This window comes from Cucurbita moschata, unplaced genomic scaffold (assembly GCF_002738365.1).
Source record: "Cucurbita moschata cultivar Rifu unplaced genomic scaffold, Cmos_1.0 Cmo_Scf00005, whole genome shotgun sequence".
Classification (NCBI taxonomy): Eukaryota; Viridiplantae; Streptophyta; class Magnoliopsida; order Cucurbitales; family Cucurbitaceae; genus Cucurbita; species Cucurbita moschata.
Window position 1 is genome coordinate 2699861 of NW_019268521.1, and position 19952 is coordinate 2719812.

The window sequence follows — 19952 nt, forward strand, 5'->3', positions numbered from 1 at the left end:
CACAATAACATGATGGAATAGAATGTGAAAATAATTATGATCATAAACTAACATATACAAGGTTTTGGCATCACAGCCTAAACTAAATAAGAAGGCTTTGTAAACATGAGAGTTTGATCATTGCGATGAGAAGTTGACAAAAATATTAACAATTGACTGCACTAGTTATTGTTCATGTTTTAAGGCTTATAGATCCTTGGCATAGGAAGTGAGTGATAAAACACTTCCGGAACTTTATAATCTTTTCAATAAAACACTTCCGGAACTTTATAATCTTTTCAATGGCAAGCAACAGGATCTTCCTACATGGCTGCAAAATCAGGGATCTTACATTACCGCTTGAGTTGTCTCCTAGTCAAGGCGGGCGCTCTCTTCGGGATATAGACCTTGTAGTTCACCTGAAATGAATAATTGCAGATCCATGCTAAGAAGTTCTAAATAAACTAGCATCATTAGACTCACAGCTGACTATATAAATTTAGTCAGTATTCAATATCCTCACCTGCACCATTTCACCACCCCGCATCACAGACATGGTTTTCTGTTCAAATTGTGAGCCTTCCCCACTCTCCTGTCTGGACTTGTCCAACCTATTTTCTCCTGAAATAGGGTTAAGGGAAGAAGAAGACTTATAAGCTGAAGAACCAAAACCATTACGGATATTTTGATCGTCATTATTCGTCATCTGGGTCTGGGTTTGAGCAGTTTCGTCTACGACAATGTCAGATATAGATGACTTTGTTTGGATACATTCCTGATCAACAGATGCCTTCTTTATAAAAGAATCAACTTTTGACTCGGGCCTAAAAGCTGCAATAACCAAATTGCTTCTGTTAGTTGTAGAATAAATATCTGCATCTGCCTTGAGGCAAATATTATCATTTATAACCTCTTGGTCTAATGAAGAAATATCCTGCTTCGGTTCATTCATACCATTACTTCCATTGGAAATTTTACCAAGATTCTGTGAAGAACAGACAGGATCATGCATAGATGCAACTGCTGTATCTATTGCATCTGTAGACTTAAAACCATTCCCCTTAACTATCATTGAATTTACCGCATCCCCTCCGTCTTGTCTAGAGAACCCTTTAACATTTATTTCGGCATCATCCCTAGGAAATGTCACATGAACTGACTTAGAGACTGGGGAAATCAATTGCTTTGCATCATTATTATTCTCAACTTTGCAATTAGCAATAATTTCCACATTCCTTGGGGAAACCCCTTTGAACTTTCTAAGGTTTTCCAGGGCCTTCTGCCTTAAAATTGACTCTAAATCGATACAATTTATGCTTTCGGTATTTCCAGAACAGCCATTCTTTCTTTCATCTAAAGAATGATCATTAGTTACTCCTCCATGGTTTTTGTTGCTTCCCTCATTTCGAACTCCATCATCGTTTAGAATCAGAGAGTTCCTATTGTCAGGTGTAACTATTTTGTTTTTGCTTTCTACCTCTGGTGCCTCTTTAGATATAACATAGTCTAATTCTCTTTTACTCGTCCCATCCTTACTATTCATATCCCCGAACGAAGGGTGGTTATCATCAAGCTGATGCGTGACCGCTTCTTGTTGTTCATTCCCAACAAAAGTCTTTAATTCATCTTCCTCCCCTACTACAACAATTATGGATTTTAGTCGTCTACAGCTGTTTTCGACATAACTGTCATCCTCAACCTCATTCTGAAAATCACTACCGTCACTACATAAAGAGCATGGTGAACGGCTCTTTGACCTGTATCTTCTTCCTTCAGTCTTCACCATATTTCTTTTCCTCTTTCCAGACCTTCCCCTACGCCTATCAATTTCACTATCACTGCTGGTTGAACTTCCATCTCCACAAGTAGAGCGGCCCAGAGAGTCACTATTTGTGGCACCAACACTCGCATCTCTTCTACGCTTCTTTTTGTTGGTCTTCTTAGCCTCATATCTGTCGCTTCTCTTTGAATGCTTCCTCTTTCTGGGATGAGGAGAGCATTCCCTACTTTGATGGTCATGAGATTGCTTCTTGGATCTCTTTTTACTAGGCTTCGAATTCTTTCGCGTCTTGGATCGAGATCTTCTCACTTTTTTGTCATCCTCCGAGCTAGAAGAAGACACTGAAGTTGAACTTTCAAAATCAGTGTCAGAGCAAGAAGGAGAATCGTGGCGATACCGCAGCTTCTTGGACTTCAATCTCCTACTACTCTTACTCTTTCTCCTACTTCTCTTCATGATTCGAACCAAAAAAATAAAACAACACAAAAAAAAAAGGACGCAAAGGAGATTCGCATCGGCATCAAAACAAACTTATATGAGGTAAAGGCGGAAAGAAGGAGAGAACATCCATATCTCTAACCATAACCACGACAACAATACGAAGAAGAAGAAGAAGAAGAATTCGTTCACATCAACTTAAAATTCAAGCACATAAATCGATAAGGAGAAGATTTCCCCGATATATTCATCAAAACACATGCCAAATTACAGCCAAATCTTCGAACATCGCCCAGCGACCAAACAGAACATTAAACAAAATTAAGGCAACCTCAGTTGACATATCAAGGAAAAAAGAAGATTCAACGAGAGAGAGAGAGAGAGGAAAAGAAGTACCTGGGATGAAGAAGTCTTGGAACGCTCCTTCTTGCGAGAAGAAGAGGCTTTCCCCATCGGGATTGAACCTGAAACAAGCACGGCGGAGAAAGAAAAACAGATAAAAACGGGGGAAATCGAAAGCAAAAGAAGGAGAATGGGGAATTAGGGTTGGAGGTTAATGCAGGGTTTGCTCTGTTTTCGGAGAGGATCTCATCGCGAACTGGAGAGAGGTCTGTTCCTTCTTCGTCGCCAACCCGCGTCTTTCACAATTTGTCTCAAAAATCTTTCGAAATTCGTGGATATCACAACTAACGTATGTTTTTTTCTTTTTTCTTTTTTTTTTTGTCTCAACAAAAACTTTATTTAATTTTGTAAGTAATTAGACCATACAATTTAAAATTTATAAATCTTAAGTGTGCCCAAATTTCCTTTGAAATTTTGACGTTCGTTCGGGATCTTACCGGGGCCCTTCAACATGCTTATAGGTGATGCTCGTCTAGTTGTTGTCCCTATCTTGCTTATGCTCGTTTCTCCTTCAATGCACACATTATAGGGTGTGTTGGAGCTTCGTTTCGTCTCCTCTTCAATGCACACATTATAGGGCGTGTTGGATGATGCACCATTGTTCTCGATCGTAACATTTTTCTTTATTGGCTCACACGTGGCTGAATGGGCACCACTTGAGAGGGTCGCCATTTTGCTTGTCTCAACGTGAGGGTCATAACCTACTCTCTTCATTAAATTAGTTTATCGTCCTCGATGACTTTCTTGGGACACAATTGCATTGCAGATTGTGGCATTATTATTATTAATTGACGATTTTTTGTTTCCTTTATTTTATAAGACGCTCTCACCCCTATTTAGATTATTAATCTAGGTATTCAAGAAACTTGGTTAAATTTTTACTTGAAAAGAGTGATTCCATTATCACAAATGGTAAACTAAGTTGTTACTTATAGTACAATGATTAAATCCATCGACCATATTTTAATGCATAAACATTGTGCATTAATAAGTTGGTATCATGGCTCAAATGAACCACAATCAACCTGGACACAAAACAAAATTAATTTAACTTCTTGAGTTTTGGGGACCCCTGATATTCTATACTTTTACTCTACAACCAAGTGTTCTTAGTCAAGTCTCTCATGTCTTCGAGAATTTAGTAAATCTTAAAGGTTAAGTCAAACATAACTCAACTGGTCAAGGTACTTCTTCCCAAAAAAAAAAAAAAAAAAAAAAAAAAAAAAAAAAAAAAAAAAAAAAAANCTAAGTTGTTACTTATAGTACAATGATTAAATCCATCGACCATATTTTAATGCATAAACATTGTGCATTAATAAGTTGGTATCATGGCTCAAATGAACCACAATCAACCTGGACACAAAACAAAATTAATTTAACTTCTTGAGTTTTGGGGACCCCTGATATTCTATACTTTTACTCTACAACCAAGTGTTCTTAGTCAAGTCTCTCATGTCTTCGAGAATTTAGTAAATCTTAAAGGTTAAGTCAAACATAACTCAACTGGTCAAGGTACTTCTTCCCAAAAAAAAAAAAAAAAAAAAAAAACATAAATGAATGATTCTCAAAGCTCAAAAATGTATAGATTAATGATTCTTAAAGCTCAAGTCTCACCAACATCAATGACCAAAAACTTGCAGCACAATATGAGTGCCTGCAGCAGCTTTATATGACTATAGATGCATTCACTCAGCTACAGAGTCAAATGGGTCGAAAGAATTAGAAAGGGAGAATCAGTTGGTGAAAGTGCAACTTGTACTGGAAATAAAGAACAAATGAACTAATGAACTAGAAGTGTGGAAGCATGCCAATCTAAATAACTCTGCATTTACATAGTCCAGACATTGTTAATTATTAGCAAACCTAAGCATAGTCATCTGGTAATTATTATGATATGCTGCATACAATAACACGAGAATATCACGCCTTAATTATCTTCGCTATCACTTATACTCGACCGAGAGTCTACGTAGAAGCCAGTCGAGAATTCAATGTCGTCGACTATCCTCCCCCTGGTTCAAGAAATGTGCACAAAATATTCAAGTAAAAACACAGTTGAGAAGAAAAAAAAGACCATGTCAAACAACTTGTAGGCAAAAGAATCTCACCTTTCAAGAACATACTTCCCCTCCTTGTACTTCTGGCTCTTCTCATGCGCTGCTTCCTGAACGAAATTATGAGTTATATAGATGAAAAAAGGAAAGTTTGGCATATTGATCACCAAATGCATTTCTTTTCCTGTGTGTGGAGGATAATAGAGAGAGCTTACGTATTTCCACCCAACAATTTGTCCACATTTGCAACAAAATATGTCTGCAACAGTATGGGATCCAGAGAGCATTATCCTATCTTCCAAGGCTCCCAAAAAGAAGTTTATCCTATATGAAGAACTCCAAGAGTGTAAGTGATATTAATCCTGGCAGGAGTGTTTTGTAATGATAAAACATGGAAAGCCATCAACACTACTATTTTGTACACAATTTGTTGCAGCCCCATTCAAACTTTTGGAATTTAAATGACTGAAAACAGTTAGTTGATGTGTTTTGTATTTGTTCTTCAGTAAGCCAAATTCCAAAATTCGAAGAGATTGCATTCAACAGTGTTTTCCCCCCTAATTTTTACAGAAGTCGGTTCGTCATGTCCACCTACGAACTCTCTGAGAACTCTCTACTTACTATTGCAAAACACGCTCTCATAGCAACTTCTCTATACAAGCTTCAAAGTTCCTATTTGTAGCTATTGTAACCTCAACTAAAACTAGGAAGACTTGTTGCCACCAGAACATTGGATTGCTTTAGAATGAATAGGCAGTTGTCAGGGCCCTGAAACTTCTTGTTCATGCACATGCAGTTAGAAACATGCTTAATATTAGACTTCTAACCAGTAGTTATGATCCAAAATCGATTGTAGCATGCTTAACTTAGAACATATGACAAACTTAAGCTCATGTGGGAAATTGGTGTCAAATGAATCAAATAGAAATCTGACAAGTGACTAGAGATGTCCATGGGACGAGAACGGGGAAGCCTTCCACTTCCCTGTGTCCATCCCTGCCTCTTTATAGATAAAGTGTCCTGCCGAGAATTTTTCCCTATTTTTCATATATACTTTCTAGAAAAGAAATATTTCTTAAGAATTTTTTTAATGGATAATTACCATTTGTCAATATAATTTCTATTGATAAAATGCAAAACATTCTAATAAATCCAATAACACTGCCTTAATTTTTCAAATTTCAATATTAAAACATAGTTTTCAAAACTTATTTTATATAAATATATATATATATATAATAATCTAGTTTTGTACCTTAGTTTTATATAATCCCTTTCTCTAAAAGGGTTCAGGGAACCGAGAGAAATCTCTCTCCTTCCCTCATCCTCTTTCAACAACTATTCCTGCTCTAACTCTAGCCTGCTCTAACTCTAGAGATTAAACAGACATCTCTACCACCATTTTTGCAGCTAAAAATCATGAATGTCATTCTTGTATAAATAACGAAGATGGGTTTTGCATCTGCACAATGACATTGAAAAAGTCCTTATAAATGTGGGTTAAAATATATGGCTTGGTTTTGGCTACCCACAGGCTACATGAACCATGACCCCTTGTTCGGTGGATAGACTACACGAACCACAACATTAATATACAAATTAGTCCAATCTGCAGGCCATAGTAATTGGAATTGTAAATCAACAAAGAAAAACCAACAGCAGCTCCGACCAAAAGACAGAGAACTCACGCATTATTGAAAAGATATGCTTTACCGCGGCGGCAATGAAAGGCCTGATCAAATAAGAGCGAAAAAAGTTAGACGAACTTCAGAGAAATAAAACACATGGAGCTGCTTGAATTCAAAAACAGTTCCTCTATCTTGTATAACAAAATCTCAGCAAAAATCATATGCGAAGACCATAATCTTTCCCTAAATTATTTCCTCATAGCTATTAACAGCAATTGAAATCGTTTTCTCATCTCAGATGACAAGACTGCGGAAAGTAAATTCAAGCTCAAAGGCTGATTGTTCAAATAAATGCTATGAGATCTGGCAGAGCCAATGATTCTCCAACCCTGAGAAATTGATTCCTCCAAACAGCAGATAATGAACATAACTCGGTTCCAGCGGCAGCAATTATCAACCAATTTAATTTCATTAAACAATTGTAATCAAAATCCCACGAAGATTCATCTCCATCTAAGAACTAACATAGTTGAGCATCTAAAACTTCAATTACTCTACTAACATACAATACAAGCAACTAATCGTTAAACAGCGTCTGCGCAAGAAAAAATGACATCCATATATATATACAAACCCGAGATGCAAGATCGTCGGCTAGAGCTAACTGCGTATTGCAGAACTTGCATCTGTAGGAACTCCCTTCCCTTTCCACAACAAAAATCCGTCCCATCGGTCTCCTCCTCTACTCCACACGCCTTAGCTCCCGTCTTCCGCCTCAACTACAGTGGGGAAAGGAATACACCGCCGTCTTGAATGAACAACTTCCCTATAAATATTCAGTAATCAGTTGAAGTAGCTTGAAATTGAGAGTATAATCCGGAGAAAAATGGTAACCGCCTTTTTCCCCCCTAAATTCGTCCATCTTCCATTAAGCAAAGGACACGATCTCTGCCGTAGTTGATGTGAGAAGAAGCCGCAAGATTTGACCCATTGGATATCGGTGTGGTTCCGATGCACAAGGGCGTGGGTTGAATATTGGGCCTCCTGGCCTTTTTTTCATTCCCAAAAATACACAATAAAAATATTTATAAATTATAAATGGTTGGATGATGAAACTTGTCTCGTAACATTCTTGATGGCAGTAGACTTGTAATTGTGCTGCACTCACTTTTCAACCCCAAGGAAGCTAAGCCAATTCGCTCTTACTTCGCCTACAGCCAAGCGACGTATGCTCGAGCCTCTAGCCTCGGTTTAAGAAGAAATTTTTAGAAAACTAGGGTAGAAAGAAATTTTGAAAGATACATTGTATATGCAAACAAAATAGTAACAAGAACTCCTCACAGTATATAACTATTGGTTGGGAGAGAGAAGTTGACAAACATCGGTTAATTTAGGAAATGGTCATAGGTTTATAATCAAGGAATACTCTATTGGTACGAGGCCTTTTGAGAGCCTAAAGCAAAGCCAGAAGAACTTATGCTCAAAGTGGACAATATCATACCATCGTTGAGAGTCACGTTCAACTAACATAGATATTAAAAGTCTGTGTCTATTTAATTTATGAGATTTGGGTTAGAGTTACCAAAATTTTAATTTTATTCTTTACCATATTTAAATTTTTAAAAATTTAATTGACTTTTAAAAGAAATTATAATATTTTATTTTGTTTCTAATAGATAGTTGAAATTTATTAAATGGGTAAATTGCCTATTATTTGATAATTTATGATCATATTCATCACAAATTTTGATACATTATAAATTAATTTATAGTGGTATTTAAATCTATGGTTTGCAATTATAAAAATAATCATAAATTTTGTATTTTCTCTAAAAAAAATATATATACATATTTTTAAAATTTTAAGTCTTGGAAATATTTTTATCGTTAATTTTAGATAGAAATCGTCACTACTTTATTTTTGAAATATTTTCGAATTTTTAATCGTGTTTCAAAAAATACCACTAATTTCGAAAAGTTTAATTAATATCCCTCAACTTAAAAAAAAAATTATTGGTATTATCCGTTAAGAATATTCATAAAATTTTAAAGTTTTAAAAGTAAGTAACACAATTTACTTTTATTAAATTAAGTTTAAATTTTATTTCTCACCATCAAGATGTGAACGATTATTATAGATTAGATCCAAATTTTTTAATGTTACTTTTGAAAGCTCGTGATTATTTTTAAAATATAATACTAAGTATTTTTTATTTTTTATTTTTAAAAATTTAAAGATGATTTTTTTTAATTTTTTAATTTTTTTTTCAAAGAGATTAATGAAACCTTTTGAAAACTGGTCATTTTTTAAATCCCTCTTAGAAATTTAAAGGTATTTTTTAAACTCTGTATTTTCTGCCCAAAGTGTCAACAGTTTTATAGTATTTTATCTAACATTTTAAAATTTTAAAAATATTATTAAAACTTCGTAACATTTATAAGTTATATCTTAGACAGCGTGCTGCAACGTTTAAGGATATTTGTATTAATTTAACCTAAAAAAATTAACACATTTGGTAAAATTAATTAATTAAAAATTTATTTAAATCTATTTTAGGTATGATTTGTTTGTTTTTCCTTCGAAGTTCATTTTATACTTCAATTGTTGGATGATGAAAGTCCCACATCCACTAATTTAAAAAATGATCGTGGATTTATAAACAAATAATACTCTGTTTATTGGTATGAGATATTTTGAGAAGCCCAAAACAAACCCAACCATGTTTATAGATTTTTAATACAAAATTTTAAAATAATTAAATCAAAATTTATATTTTTTATTTTCCGAAAATATTAAAAAATAACGACACCCAACAGAAATACAGCTTTAAAGCCGCCTCACGCCGCGAAGCCGCCCCATCTCTTTTAACCACCACCTCAAAAAAGAAAAATCAAAATAATTAAATTATAAAATTACACGTGGCAGGACCATCAAAGCCACCCCAGCCCTAGTTTGAAATCTGTCGACGCGCCAGCTTTAACTCTCTGTCTCATTCAGACACCTCACCGCCACAACAGCTAACCTACGCATCTTATCCGTACCAATACTGACGTGGACATAAATGATTGGCCGGCATTTCCGGATCCAGCACCAACTAAAAACTGCCACGTAGAGAAAAGGGTTACACGCCACGCGTATTATGGGTCCTACCGACGAGGGCACCGCTTATCGACACGTCGACGCATCATAAGATTGGACTCGTTCGTTATTCATCTTTTTTGGCTTTTTAATTAAAATAAATAAATTTAAAAGATTCGCACCGATTTTTTATTTTTATTTTTTGTTCTAATAATTTCAATTTTAATTTATTATGTTAGGGGCTATTTTATGTCGAGATTACGAGGAGTGAGTCTCATATTAGTTAATTTAGTGGAAGATCGTGAATTTATATGTGAGTAATTCCATTTTGGTACTTTTGGAAAGCTCAAAATAAAGTCGAGAACTTATATTCAATGGACAATATCATATCATTGTGAAGAATAGTGATTCCTCATATTTTGGTCATTTTATCTCTAATAAATAGTCGATTTTTATTAATTTTTGTCATCCACATATCGACAAATTGTTAAAAACTTCCAAAATATATATATATATATATATTAATACCTTTTTTTAACCTTTTTAATTTTTTAATTTTGATTAGAAAATTAGATCAAAATGAAAACGTATCCTCAAACAACTTCCACAGCCGGAAGATTCAGGTCAAAATCTAACGGCCGAGATTTTCTCGTCCTGTCGAAATCGACAACGGATGACGAATCGGAATCGCTTCTTGATCCGCCGGCACCGGTAACTATCCGGCGAAAGTCACTGTTCTTCTCCACTTGGGCAAACGCGTCGAAGAAGAAAATTGGGCGGGAAATGGCCGGCGCGTGGACGTCAGTGATGGTGGGATCCGACGGCGCCGGTGACGGGGAAGTGGACTCGACGGTGCTACACTGGCTGGGACTACTACAAGCGGATTTACGGAAGTTATTGTTGTTGTCGACGGTTAAGAAACCGTTCGGAACGGGGAAGTTGGTTTTGGCATCGGCGCCTCTAAATTCACGCGCCGCCGTATCATATGCACGCGCCGCCTCCTCCGCCGTGTTGATTGTTCCTAGCCAAACCCTGGTTTTTTTCCGAGGGTCCCGGATTTCCGCTGCGTAGCGGCCCCACGGCCTCTTTCTGACGCCCCTGTACCTGATCTCTTTGGAATTGGACGCCTCAGCGGCGGAGGCGGTGGAAGTGGACTGGTCGCCGGCAGCCATTTTAAGGATCTGTTGGGTAGTGAATTTGAGGGGAAGAGGAGGGTTTATATAGGGGGGAAAAATATGAATAATTTAGGCGCGTGTAAATCACGCACCACGCACGTGACTCGTGCAGCCATTGGAAAAAGGAAAGAAATTGAAAGGAAGCTGAGCTGATGACTCCATTCAAAGCTCAGTCAACGAGGCTTTTGACCGCTTTCCCTTTCCCCAGCCGCCGCGCCGTTTCCTTCATACTAGTGGGCCCCAACTGGCGCGTCAAACGACGAGGGAATTTGTCACGTGGCGATACGTAAATAAAGGGACGGTGGGGGTGAGTGGGGCACGTGGATGGCACCGGCAACCGGATGCTGACGGCAGATTGTGATTGAGACCGGAGAAAACCGACAGGATTGGGTCGGGAGTGGTGGAAACCGAACCTGTACATTCGGATGCTGCCACGTCAACTTACTTCCTCCCACTTCACAATTATGCTACGAACATTCTATAAATTTCTTTTATTTTATCCTTTTTTGGGAATTTTAATTTTCTTATTTTTAAAGAAAAATTAATAGAAAAATACTTTTTCATTTTATAAGTTTAAATAATATTTTGAAACTTTCAAATAAATTTAAAAAATCCTTTAAATTTAAACTTTCAAATAATATTTTGTAAAATAGTTTTAAAAAAATAAGTTTTTAAAAGTTCTATTACTAACCTTAAATTATTATATTTAAATATTTAAAAAAATTAAAATATTTTTACTAAACCAATAATCATTTAAATATTTAAAAAATACTTATAAACTTTTCAAATCAAATTAAAGTTTTTAGATATTTTGCCAGTTGTTGATAGAAGATTTTTGTGACGAGAAAAAAAAAAGTTTTTAATTTTTTTTTATTATAAAGGTGAAAGCTGTTTAATAATATTCTTAAAATTTTATAAGTATTTTTTAAATAAAATACTAACTATTAGATGAACGCGACTCTCTACAATATCATCGTGGCTTTGCTTTAGACTTCCCAAAAGACCTCAAGCTAATGAAAGCTTATGGTAGACAATATCATACCATAGTGGAAAGTCGTGTTCATCTAACATGGTATCAAAGTCATGCTCTAAACTTAACCATGTCAATAGAATCCTTAAATGTCGAACAAAAGTATTGTGAGCCTCGATAAAAGAGAGGCGTACTTTGTTCAAGAGGAGGTATATAGAGAATATAATCTCCATTGGTTTGAGGCCTTTTGAAAAAACCTAAAGCAAAGGCATGAGAGTTTATGTTCAAAGTAGACAATATCATACCAGTGTAGAGAGTCATGTTCATCTAACGCAAACAAGAAATGTATATTTTAATTTTTTTTTAAAAAGGTGAAGGATTAAATTTAAAAAAAAAAATTTAAGGGTATTTTGAAATACTGTTGATAAATTTTCATATCTAAAACTAAGCTGAAAGTATTTTTTTTTTAGACATTTTTGGCAGATGAAAAAAGGAGTGAAACCTCAACTGTAGACATAGAAGGAAGGTTCGAACTAAATACAAAAATAGAAGAAGAGTTCCTCAGCCCATTAACATTAAGACAAAAGGGTAGGGTAGAGCATTAGGCAGCTGCTGGTGAAGCTGGGGTGTACCAGCCATGGTGGATTTCTACAGCTTTCTTTCTTCTGGCAAGCCGAGATTTTCGACGTGCTGCGGTGTTTCGGTGCAATGTTCCCACTTTCACGGCTTTGTCGATCACTGAGAATGCTTCTGCAATGAGCTTCTCAATTGGAAGGACTTCCTCTGATTGTGCTTCAGGTTTCTTCTTCAGATCATCTAAAGCTTCCATAACCTGGAATTGTATGAGACTGAGGCTATTAGTATGCTCATAAGTTCTGGAATGAAACAGAAAATCTGTTCTTTTTCTTCACAATATGCAAAAGCAAGATTGTAGAGGATGAAACTTGTATACCCATATGAAGAGTATGATTTAGTTCTGTTCTTTAGCAGATGGAAGTCATTGAAAAGAAACCAACCCATTGTATCAGAAAGCAACGTCTCTTTAGAGATTCATTTAAAAAAAGAACACTTTTTACCAGTTCGAAGCATAACGAGGAAAGCCAATCTTTTCTTCTGCTCCAACAAGAAAAGGATGAATTCTAAATTATAAATGGAAAACACTCAAACCCATCCCTCGCAAATATTGTCCGCTTCGACCCGTTACATATCGCCATCAGCATCACAGTTCTAAAACGCATCTACTAGGAAGAGGTTTCCACACCCTTATAAGGAATGCTTCGTTCTCCTCTCTAACCAATGTGAGATCTCACAATCCACCCCTCTTGGGGCCAGCGTCCTCGTTGACACACCGCCCGGTGTCTGGCTTCTCCAACCGATGTGAGATCTCACAATCCACCCCTCTTGGGGCCAGCGTCCTCGTTGACACACCGCCCGATGTCTGGCTTCTCCAACCGATGTGAGATCTCACAATCCACCCCTCTTGGGGGCCAGCGTTCTCATTGACACACTACCCGGTGTTTGGCTTCTCCAACCGATGTGAGATCTCACAATTCACCCCCTTGGGGCCCAACGTCCTCCTCGTTGACATACCGTCCGGTGTCTAGCTCTAATACTATTTGTAACATCCTAAACTCACCGCTAGCAGATATTGTCCGTTTTGGCTCGTTACGTATCGCCGTCAGCCACACAATTTCAAAACGCATATACTAGAGAGAGGTTTCTACACCCTTATAAGGAATTCTTCGTTTCCCTCTCCAACCAATGTGAGATCTCACACTCACGACTAAGGATTCTAATAAATCTGCAGCTAAGCCAAAGGCCATTCAAACACCTTAATGGTCTTGAATAAGTTCAAGACTTCTAGAGTTATAAACTGAAAAAAAGGGAAATTCTGGAGATTAGTTAAAGTTCAGTCATAACCAACAAGAAAACTGCCTAAAAAACATACCACTAGACAATCAGAAAGGATTGTGCTGAAGCAATCTTTCACTGGACAACAAAGTTCGATCAACTCTACCATTTACTAGACATTTCTTTCTAGTCCTTTTACAATTGTCCCTCAAGTCTGGTTGCTTGATACTTTAAACTAACCGATATATATCAAAAGCCCGAGTAAATAACACTGGAGATCCAATCATTTTGGTCACTTTAATGACAAATAACACTGAAGATCCAATCATTTTTAAGTCTTGATTACAAGCTATCTGAGACAAAACATAAGTTCTCCTGTAGTAACCGTTGTAATCTTCGTGTTTATAATCATTTCTGAAACAATAAGAACTCTACTGATCAGATTTCACATCAAGCATCCCAGCCAACAAGCTACCAATGACCTTATCAAACAAAATAAGAACATATATATAATATAACCAATTGTCCACTGGTACTGAATACAAAATTGTAAGCATCTACCTTCCAACTCTTAATTATACAAATTTCATCCAGTCCCCCTTTCAGTGACAGTCAGACGCAGATGATCATTTCAGAAATTCACTCAATATCCATTCTAATATAATATTCTCAAGATAAAACGAATCCAGAAGCACATCATTATAAGAGATTTCAATATATTCCAACAGGATTCAATAACGAAAATCCAATGCATATAAACCAGCCAAATTTAGGTACCTTCTTCATTCTGGTTTTGATTTCAGACTTCCGAGCTTTATTATAAACGCGTCTTTTCTCAGCCTGCCGAGCCCTTTTTGCAGCAGAATCAGCCTTCTTAGGAGCCGCCTCGCAGACCACGGAGTAGCGAAATGGCCTCTGAGCTTTACTAATCGACAGGCACCCTATACGAAAATGGACAAAAGTAAGTCGAGCAATTCAGTACTTCCTTCAAATAAATTCGCCGTTTATCTACAAAACAAAGCAAAAAAAAGGAAATCCATAAGAAATCACCATTGGAGAAGGCGGAAACTGAAACGTTGGAGGAGAAACTGAGAGATCTGAGGGTCGAAGAAGACGGGGAAAGGAGCATAGAAGAGGAAGAAGCATTAAGGGAGAGATTTCTGAACTTAGAAGGAAGAGCGAAGCAACTAATAATTGCAGTTGCCGCCATTTCTGAGCGGGGAACTCTGAGAAGGAAAAGCTCCAGAGGTTGAAGAAGAACGGTGGTGGTTCTTTTCTTTTACACCTCAGGGTTCAGTATCGGCTTATCCGCTGCTGTAGTCGGGCTGTTTGGATTCGAGTTTTGTATATTCCCATCCGGCTTCCGTTTCAATTCCCATCCCGCATAAGAGCACCAGTTTATGAATGAATTAAAATAACAAATATAAATTTATGGTTAATTTAAAAATATATATTTTTACTTGCTGAAATTTAAAATATATATTTTTTACAAATTAATATTTAATTTTATTATAAGAAATTACATTATTTAATAAAATTTATTTGAATTAAGTTTTTTTTTTTAAAAAAAAATACAAATTAAATATCATTTAAAAAATAATAAAATAAATATCTTACTAGTTTATTATTAATTTGATCTAAAATAAAATATAGCTCAAAATAGCAAAATAATAATATTATTTTAATTTTTAAGTATAAATTACATTATAACATTTTTTATTTTTAACTTAAAAATATATTTAAGAAAATATTGGAATAAAATAAAAGCCCTAAACACTACCCTTTGATAGTCCTATCACTCTCACGTGTTCCACTTCTTCTTCCCGCCAGCTTCACCTGCGCCCTTGCAGATCAGTGTCGCCGCCGCTTCTCTCCGGTTCAGGGTTGCCGCTGCCGTATTTCTTCCTCTCGTGCCGCCGGTGCCTCCCTCCTGCCGGTTTGTACTGGTTTTCTTATTGGTATTGTTACTCTTTCTTTCTCCATCTGTCTTGTTTCTCACTTGCATAATGAAATAAACGTAATAGTCACGAAAAGAAGATCAGCTATGCCGCAAATTGGGGCATTTCGAATTGCCGTGTGCTGCCCTCTGCCCTTTGATTCATTGCATGTCTTTTAATTGACTTGTTTCTGGTCTCTCAAATCTTAGAAGGCACCACACACCTGCCATGAATTTGTTTAGAACCGATCGAAGTAATCTATGGGATATCAATTTTCCCGAAAAACGAAGAGTCAGAGATATTTGAATTGTTTAGTCTTGCAAGATTTGAAACTTGCACCTCCATGGTTGGTTGTTTCTGGCTTCTTATTGCGAAGCGCACACCATACCACAATGGGTTAACTCATATAGAATAGATAGTTAAATGTATATGTTTCTTGTCAGCATGACTGTCTCACTCTGTTGAAAAATGCATTTGTTTTTCGGTTTCTACAGGCTAGAGGTAAGGTTACCCTCTCCTCTGATCGTTTTCTTTGGTTGTTTTGTTACTACCCATCTTGTTTTGTAGTTGAATTTCAAACAGAGTAAAAGAATTGCGTTAGTTTGTTTTCTTTTTCATGTGGGATTTAAGCTTGTATTGCAAACATTTGAATGAAGTAGGTTGCATATGAATTGTTTGACAAAATGCCCGAATTTTCAATTTGTTATGTTTGTTCTTTTGTATCTATTTGCTCATTCCGTTATTTGATATCCAAGTGTTCTTCTATTTGTTGGCGTAGGGACTTGATTTCTTGTGAGTATGAGCAACGAGGTTGATGCTTGTAGAAGTGTAGAACGCTACAAACCCCCACCAGAGTTTGAGGAAGACAAAAGGGAATTACTTACTGATATGTCTTTGTCTAACTGTGCAGAGCTTTGGCTTATTCAATGGCCTGCTAACCAAGTAAGATCTTATAAGCTAATCTAGGAAAACAGTATAGCTACCTCCAATTTGGGAGAAATTAAAATGAAGAACATCCCATAAATATATACATATTTTCGAGATCGAAGTTTTTTGCAGCCATTGTAAATAAATACTCTTTTAACTTCAGAGGGGTTTATTCATTTTCTTCAATGGGTATTGTAGGCCCCGGATTTTGATGGGCAAGAGCTTTCTCTTCAACTTCATCCAGATGGACATTTGGGCAGCTTTAATGGATCATCTGGTAATATTCTCTTTACATCCATTTTTCGTGGTTTGTTGAATTAATCTATCATCAGATTTTCAAAGAACAGTTGGTGCATGAATATACTTGAAGTATTTTGTTTGAATGTGAATTATAACCATTCTATTTTATTCATTTTCATTTTCTTTTTACTATAATTTCAATTTATTCTTTGTTTCCATCATTAGGAAAGTCATATGATGTGGTCAGCTGTGTGGCTCAAGAACCTGAGGCTTCTGTCTTTCTACCATCTTCATCAGACAGCAAATTAGGTAAATGTCCCTCTTCCTGTTGCAGTAAATATATATATCTTCATTTTGAATCTGTTTTACTTCACAACGTTAGTGTCATCAGTCTCTTCATTGCAGTTACTCTCTTTTTTCTTTTTTTTTTGTCATATCTGGCTTGTACTTTATCTGTACCAGTCCTGCTCTACGAGCTCCTATATTTTAGACTAGGAGATGGTAGATTTTTTTAGATAAGAAATGATATAGGATTAAAAAAGAAAAGAAAAGAAAGAACAGCCTAGGGGCCTCCCCTCCTGAAAAAACTATAAGAAAGCTTTCCAGTTATTCACAATTGTGGAAAGGTTGTAGTTACAAAAGTATTTTCTGTGAGTATGACTCCACAAAGAGGAAGTTAACTGTACATTCCTAAAAAAGCTCAAAAGAAGACGACTTATCTTCGAAGACTCTCTGGTTTCTTTCCAGCCAAAGATGCCATGATAAAGCCCGAGCCCCCACGTTTCCACAAAATTTGAGACAAATTGAAAAGACTTCCACCAGCCAATCATCTACAGACTTCGACAAAATGTTGATAAAATCAAAGATATCCATCAGAAAATACGAGCCACTACTTGCAATTAGATAATGAAGAAACAAATTGAATAAGGTCTCGTTCGACTTGAGACATAAGCAGCAAGCGGAGGGCGAGAGGGTCCCAATTACTGAATTTTCTCTGAGTATTGAAACCTCTGTGGGTCATCAAACAGAGAAAAATTTGAACCTTCTTAGGACACTTGAATTTCCATATAGCAGTAATCGACTAGGATTATATTTCTGCGGTTGTCAGTTGGATTTGGTAGAGAACTTTCCTCTCGCCTCAATAGACCACTGAACTCTATCTTTTTCTTCACCCAGCCGCACCATATCAATCATATCAATCGGCTCAATCCAGCTTTCCCAATCAAAAAGGCCCATTCTAAGGCCAAGGTCCCAGTCATTGGCTTCCGAGCTCCAGCAATCAGCTATAGTGCCTTCTTTCGTGGAAATACCAAAAAATGCAGGAAAAATCCTCCGAAGAAGATTGTCATCCAACCAACTATTATTCTAGATACTGATTTGGTACCTCTATTAGCTTTAAATTGTAAGAATTGAAAATAGCTGCTGTTTTTTGCTATATCTAACCACCAACGCTTTCCTTTGACGGTACCCCTTCGATTCGAAGTCTTCTTGCCATCATTTTTCCAAGATTAAGAGATGGTAGTTTAATTTCACTTTCAATACAAATGGCGTTAATGCCTAGACTTCTAGCTTCTCCTCCATCCCCAGTGCTTCTGGTTTTGTATGTTCTAACGTCTGTAGTTTAGTTTATGAGTCAGCCATAATATGCAAACATGCTGCATTCAACTTACTGTCGTGTCTAAATGTGTTGGAATGCAAACAAACAATGTAGGTACTTTATGCATCTCATTTCAAGATCTACCTAATAAAAGTTGTTTTATTTTTTGTTACATTCTTTGACCCTTGAAGTTCGAAAGATTATCCGGCGGATATCACTCGTGCATTACCCTAAACCCGAAGAACTTGAAAAGGCCACCCCTTTGAAGTCAGTGTATAAGAAATCATCTGGAATTTCATTGAGTCGTCAAACTACCACATCCAGAGGCCCAAACTCGAGCAGCAGAAGAACAAGCTCTACACGAAGTAGCAAACCAAGAAGTTCAGTATCTGAATTTGAGGAACCATCAAAGCCTTTAAGCGTTAAACAGAAACCAGAACCGACCGAGTCCAGAGACCATTCGCCAAAGGATTCATCGAAAAGAAAACGTACACATTAGCCTAACCATTCTCCGAAGAAACGAATGAGGTATCTTCACACTGGTAGTTTTCATTGATTTTTGACAGGTTACTAAAGTTTGTCTATACTCTTATCTTCTGTTCTTTTCTCTGATCTGATATGCTATTAATTGTATTGAATTCTTGATTTGGAATTCATAGTAAATAATCATTCATTCTTCCATGGAAATTAATGGTTTTGCTTTGTGGGATAAACACAAATTGGATTCCTTTTTTTTTTATTCTTTTCCTGGAAAAGCACCAATTGTTCATCAATGTCTGAGTTGATATTAGATTTTATGTACTGAAAGTTTGCATTGAAATGGAGAGGACATGGTGTCCTTATGCAAAGGGACATTAAACCATCTGATAGCACATACACAGTCTATTTCATAGTATTATTTGGGGTAGAGAGAGAGAGAGAGAGAGAGAGAGAGAGAGAGGCACAGGTGAGGTGGGGTGGGATGTCCTCCAAGTTTAAGGACAATAGCCTTTTTGTGGGGGTGGTAAAAGCCTACCAACACGTCAACCTAATACAATACCCATTTGATTTAGCTTCTCATTCTGACCTAATTTAACTGCCCAATTAAATGGTCTCTCTCTCTATTATTGTACTCTTCGGAATTCAAAACACAAAATGCAAATATATTTGCGAGTATTAATTAGGTTTAGGTTTAAAGTGTAGTCAAGGTGATTTGTCAATTCGAGTATAACTCAACTGGTTAATACAGTATGTTTGTCAATTCGAGTATAACTCAATTGGTTAATACAGTTTGTTCTTTGTTAGCAAAGGTTGAGGTTTAAACGTCGGAAGAACTTGTTAACTCAAGTAAATCCAGCTGAATAAGTTATATTCCCTTAATTCAGAAGTCTTCCTTCTAATATTTTGATATAATTGCTTTACGAATACGTGACATGATCTACAATACTATTCACATAAATTTACACGATATTTAGTATGTAAAAAATAATTGTATATGTTATTTTAATGAGTTATGAAATAATTAATAATAATAATCTTAATCTTTTGTATAGTTATAGTTATATATAATATTAAGTACGTGGGCGTACTTTTTATACATAAAATGTCCAAAAAAATGTAATTTTTTCATAGAACTGGATAAAATTAAACTCAGTTAACCTTTCAATCAGCTACTGAATCCACACCATGACAAACTGAAACATTCAAAGGAAAAAAATGCAAAAGCGATTCTCGTAGTAACAACAAGCAAAACAAGAACAGCCCAAATCATGAAAACGGGATTGTGGGAGAGCAATACAAGCGTCGTGCTATTAGGCGAAACGGTGATGTTCTTCTAACATATTTATCATGAGACGTATCATTTAAAAACTATAAAAAAAAAAAAAAAAAAAAAAAAAAAAAAAAAAAAAAAAAAA

General features: G+C 36.1%; 5 protein-coding genes across 8 annotated transcripts; 1 reads left to right on the forward strand and 4 right to left on the reverse strand.

Annotated features, from left to right (window-relative positions):
- Nucleotides 1-20: 20 nt before the first annotated feature.
- Nucleotides 21-2871, reverse strand: LOC111442542 (probable replication factor C subunit 1). Of its 4 annotated transcripts, none has more exons than XR_002710320.1 (4): nucleotides 2594-2871; nucleotides 503-2209; nucleotides 275-398; nucleotides 21-241 (listed from the first exon to the last, which is right to left on the reverse strand). XR_002710320.1 is itself a non-coding variant. In XM_023079945.1 (4 exons), exons 1-4 carry the CDS (start codon nucleotides 2648-2650, stop codon nucleotides 333-335), a joined length of 1707 nt encoding a protein of 568 aa, XP_022935713.1. In that variant the 5' UTR covers nucleotides 2651-2871; the 3' UTR covers nucleotides 21-332. The 4 variants fall into 4 exon arrangements, 2 of the variants coding, with proteins under 2 accessions (XP_022935713.1, XP_022935712.1); XR_002710321.1 differs by having other exon boundaries at nucleotides 21-219; nucleotides 250-398; XM_023079945.1 differs by having other exon boundaries at nucleotides 21-398; nucleotides 503-810; nucleotides 934-2209.
- Nucleotides 2872-4160: 1289 nt separating this feature from the next.
- On the reverse strand, nucleotides 4161-7310 carry LOC111442558 (protein yippee-like At5g53940). Its single transcript, XM_023079966.1, has 5 exons — nucleotides 6916-7310; nucleotides 6342-6385; nucleotides 4869-4977; nucleotides 4708-4763; nucleotides 4161-4611 (listed from the first exon to the last, which is right to left on the reverse strand). The coding sequence occupies exons 1-5, from the start codon at nucleotides 7009-7011 to the stop codon at nucleotides 4527-4529; spliced, it is 390 nt and encodes a 129-aa protein (XP_022935734.1). The 5' UTR covers nucleotides 7012-7310; the 3' UTR covers nucleotides 4161-4526.
- A 2589-nt stretch (nucleotides 7311-9899) lies between these two features.
- LOC111442554 (ethylene-responsive transcription factor 4-like) lies at nucleotides 9900-10549 on the reverse strand. Its single transcript, XM_023079963.1, has one exon. The coding sequence runs from the start codon at nucleotides 10530-10532 to the stop codon at nucleotides 9954-9956; it is 579 nt and encodes a 192-aa protein (XP_022935731.1). The 5' UTR covers nucleotides 10533-10549; the 3' UTR covers nucleotides 9900-9953.
- Nucleotides 10550-11950: 1401 nt separating this feature from the next.
- LOC111442556 (30S ribosomal protein S20, chloroplastic-like) lies at nucleotides 11951-14715 on the reverse strand. The gene is made up of 3 exons (XM_023079964.1): nucleotides 14407-14715; nucleotides 14134-14297; nucleotides 11951-12337 (listed from the first exon to the last, which is right to left on the reverse strand). The coding sequence occupies exons 1-3, from the start codon at nucleotides 14564-14566 to the stop codon at nucleotides 12107-12109; spliced, it is 555 nt and encodes a 184-aa protein (XP_022935732.1). The 5' UTR covers nucleotides 14567-14715; the 3' UTR covers nucleotides 11951-12106.
- A 445-nt stretch (nucleotides 14716-15160) lies between these two features.
- On the forward strand, nucleotides 15161-18858 carry LOC111442553 (mediator-associated protein 2-like). Its single transcript, XM_023079962.1, has 5 exons — nucleotides 15161-15314; nucleotides 16072-16235; nucleotides 16419-16497; nucleotides 16686-16769; nucleotides 18249-18858. Exons 2-5 carry the CDS (start codon nucleotides 16092-16094, stop codon nucleotides 18554-18556), a joined length of 615 nt encoding a protein of 204 aa, XP_022935730.1. The 5' UTR covers nucleotides 15161-15314; nucleotides 16072-16091; the 3' UTR covers nucleotides 18557-18858.
- The last annotated feature ends 1094 nt before the right edge of the window (nucleotides 18859-19952 follow it).

Bases quoted from the DNA above. Each gene is read 5' to 3' on its own strand.
- LOC111442558 (XM_023079966.1), bottom strand. From the start codon at position 7,011: ATGGGACGGATTTTTGTTGTGGAAAGGGAAGGGAGTTCCTACAGATGC. The intron at 6,386-6,915 runs GTTTGTATATAT...TTATTTGATCAG, and splicing joins CCGACGATCTTGCATCTCGG to GCCTTTCATTGCCGCCGCGG. The intron at 4,764-4,868 runs GTAAGCTCTCTC...AATTTCGTTCAG, and splicing joins AAATTGTTGGGTGGAAATAC to GAAGCAGCGCATGAGAAGAG.
- LOC111442554 (XM_023079963.1), bottom strand. From the start codon at position 10,532: ATGGCTGCCGGCGACCAGTCCACTTCCACCGCCTCCGCCGCTGAGGCG.
- LOC111442542 (XM_023079944.1), bottom strand. From the start codon at position 2,650: ATGGGGAAAGCCTCTTCTTCTCGCAAGAAGGAGCGTTCCAAGACTTCT. The intron at 2,210-2,593 runs GTACTTCTTTTC...CGAATCATGAAG, and splicing joins CCAAGACTTCTTCATCCCAG to AGAAGTAGGAGAAAGAGTAA. The intron at 399-502 runs GTGAGGATATTG...TATTCATTTCAG, and splicing joins GGGGTGGTGAAATGGTGCAG to GTGAACTACAAGGTCTATAT.
- LOC111442553 (XM_023079962.1), top strand. From the start codon at position 16,092: ATGAGCAACGAGGTTGATGCTTGTAGAAGTGTAGAACGCTACAAACCC. The intron at 16,498-16,685 runs GTAATATTCTCT...TTCCATCATTAG, and splicing joins CAGCTTTAATGGATCATCTG to GAAAGTCATATGATGTGGTC. The intron at 16,770-18,248 runs GTAAATGTCCCT...TGACCCTTGAAG, and splicing joins TTCATCAGACAGCAAATTAG to TTCGAAAGATTATCCGGCGG.
- LOC111442556 (XM_023079964.1), bottom strand. From the start codon at position 14,566: ATGGCGGCAACTGCAATTATTAGTTGCTTCGCTCTTCCTTCTAAGTTC. The intron at 14,298-14,406 runs GTGATTTCTTAT...ATTTTCGTATAG, and splicing joins AGTTTCCGCCTTCTCCAATG to GGTGCCTGTCGATTAGTAAA. The intron at 12,338-14,133 runs GTACCTAAATTT...ATACAATTCCAG, and splicing joins TCAAAACCAGAATGAAGAAG to GTTATGGAAGCTTTAGATGA.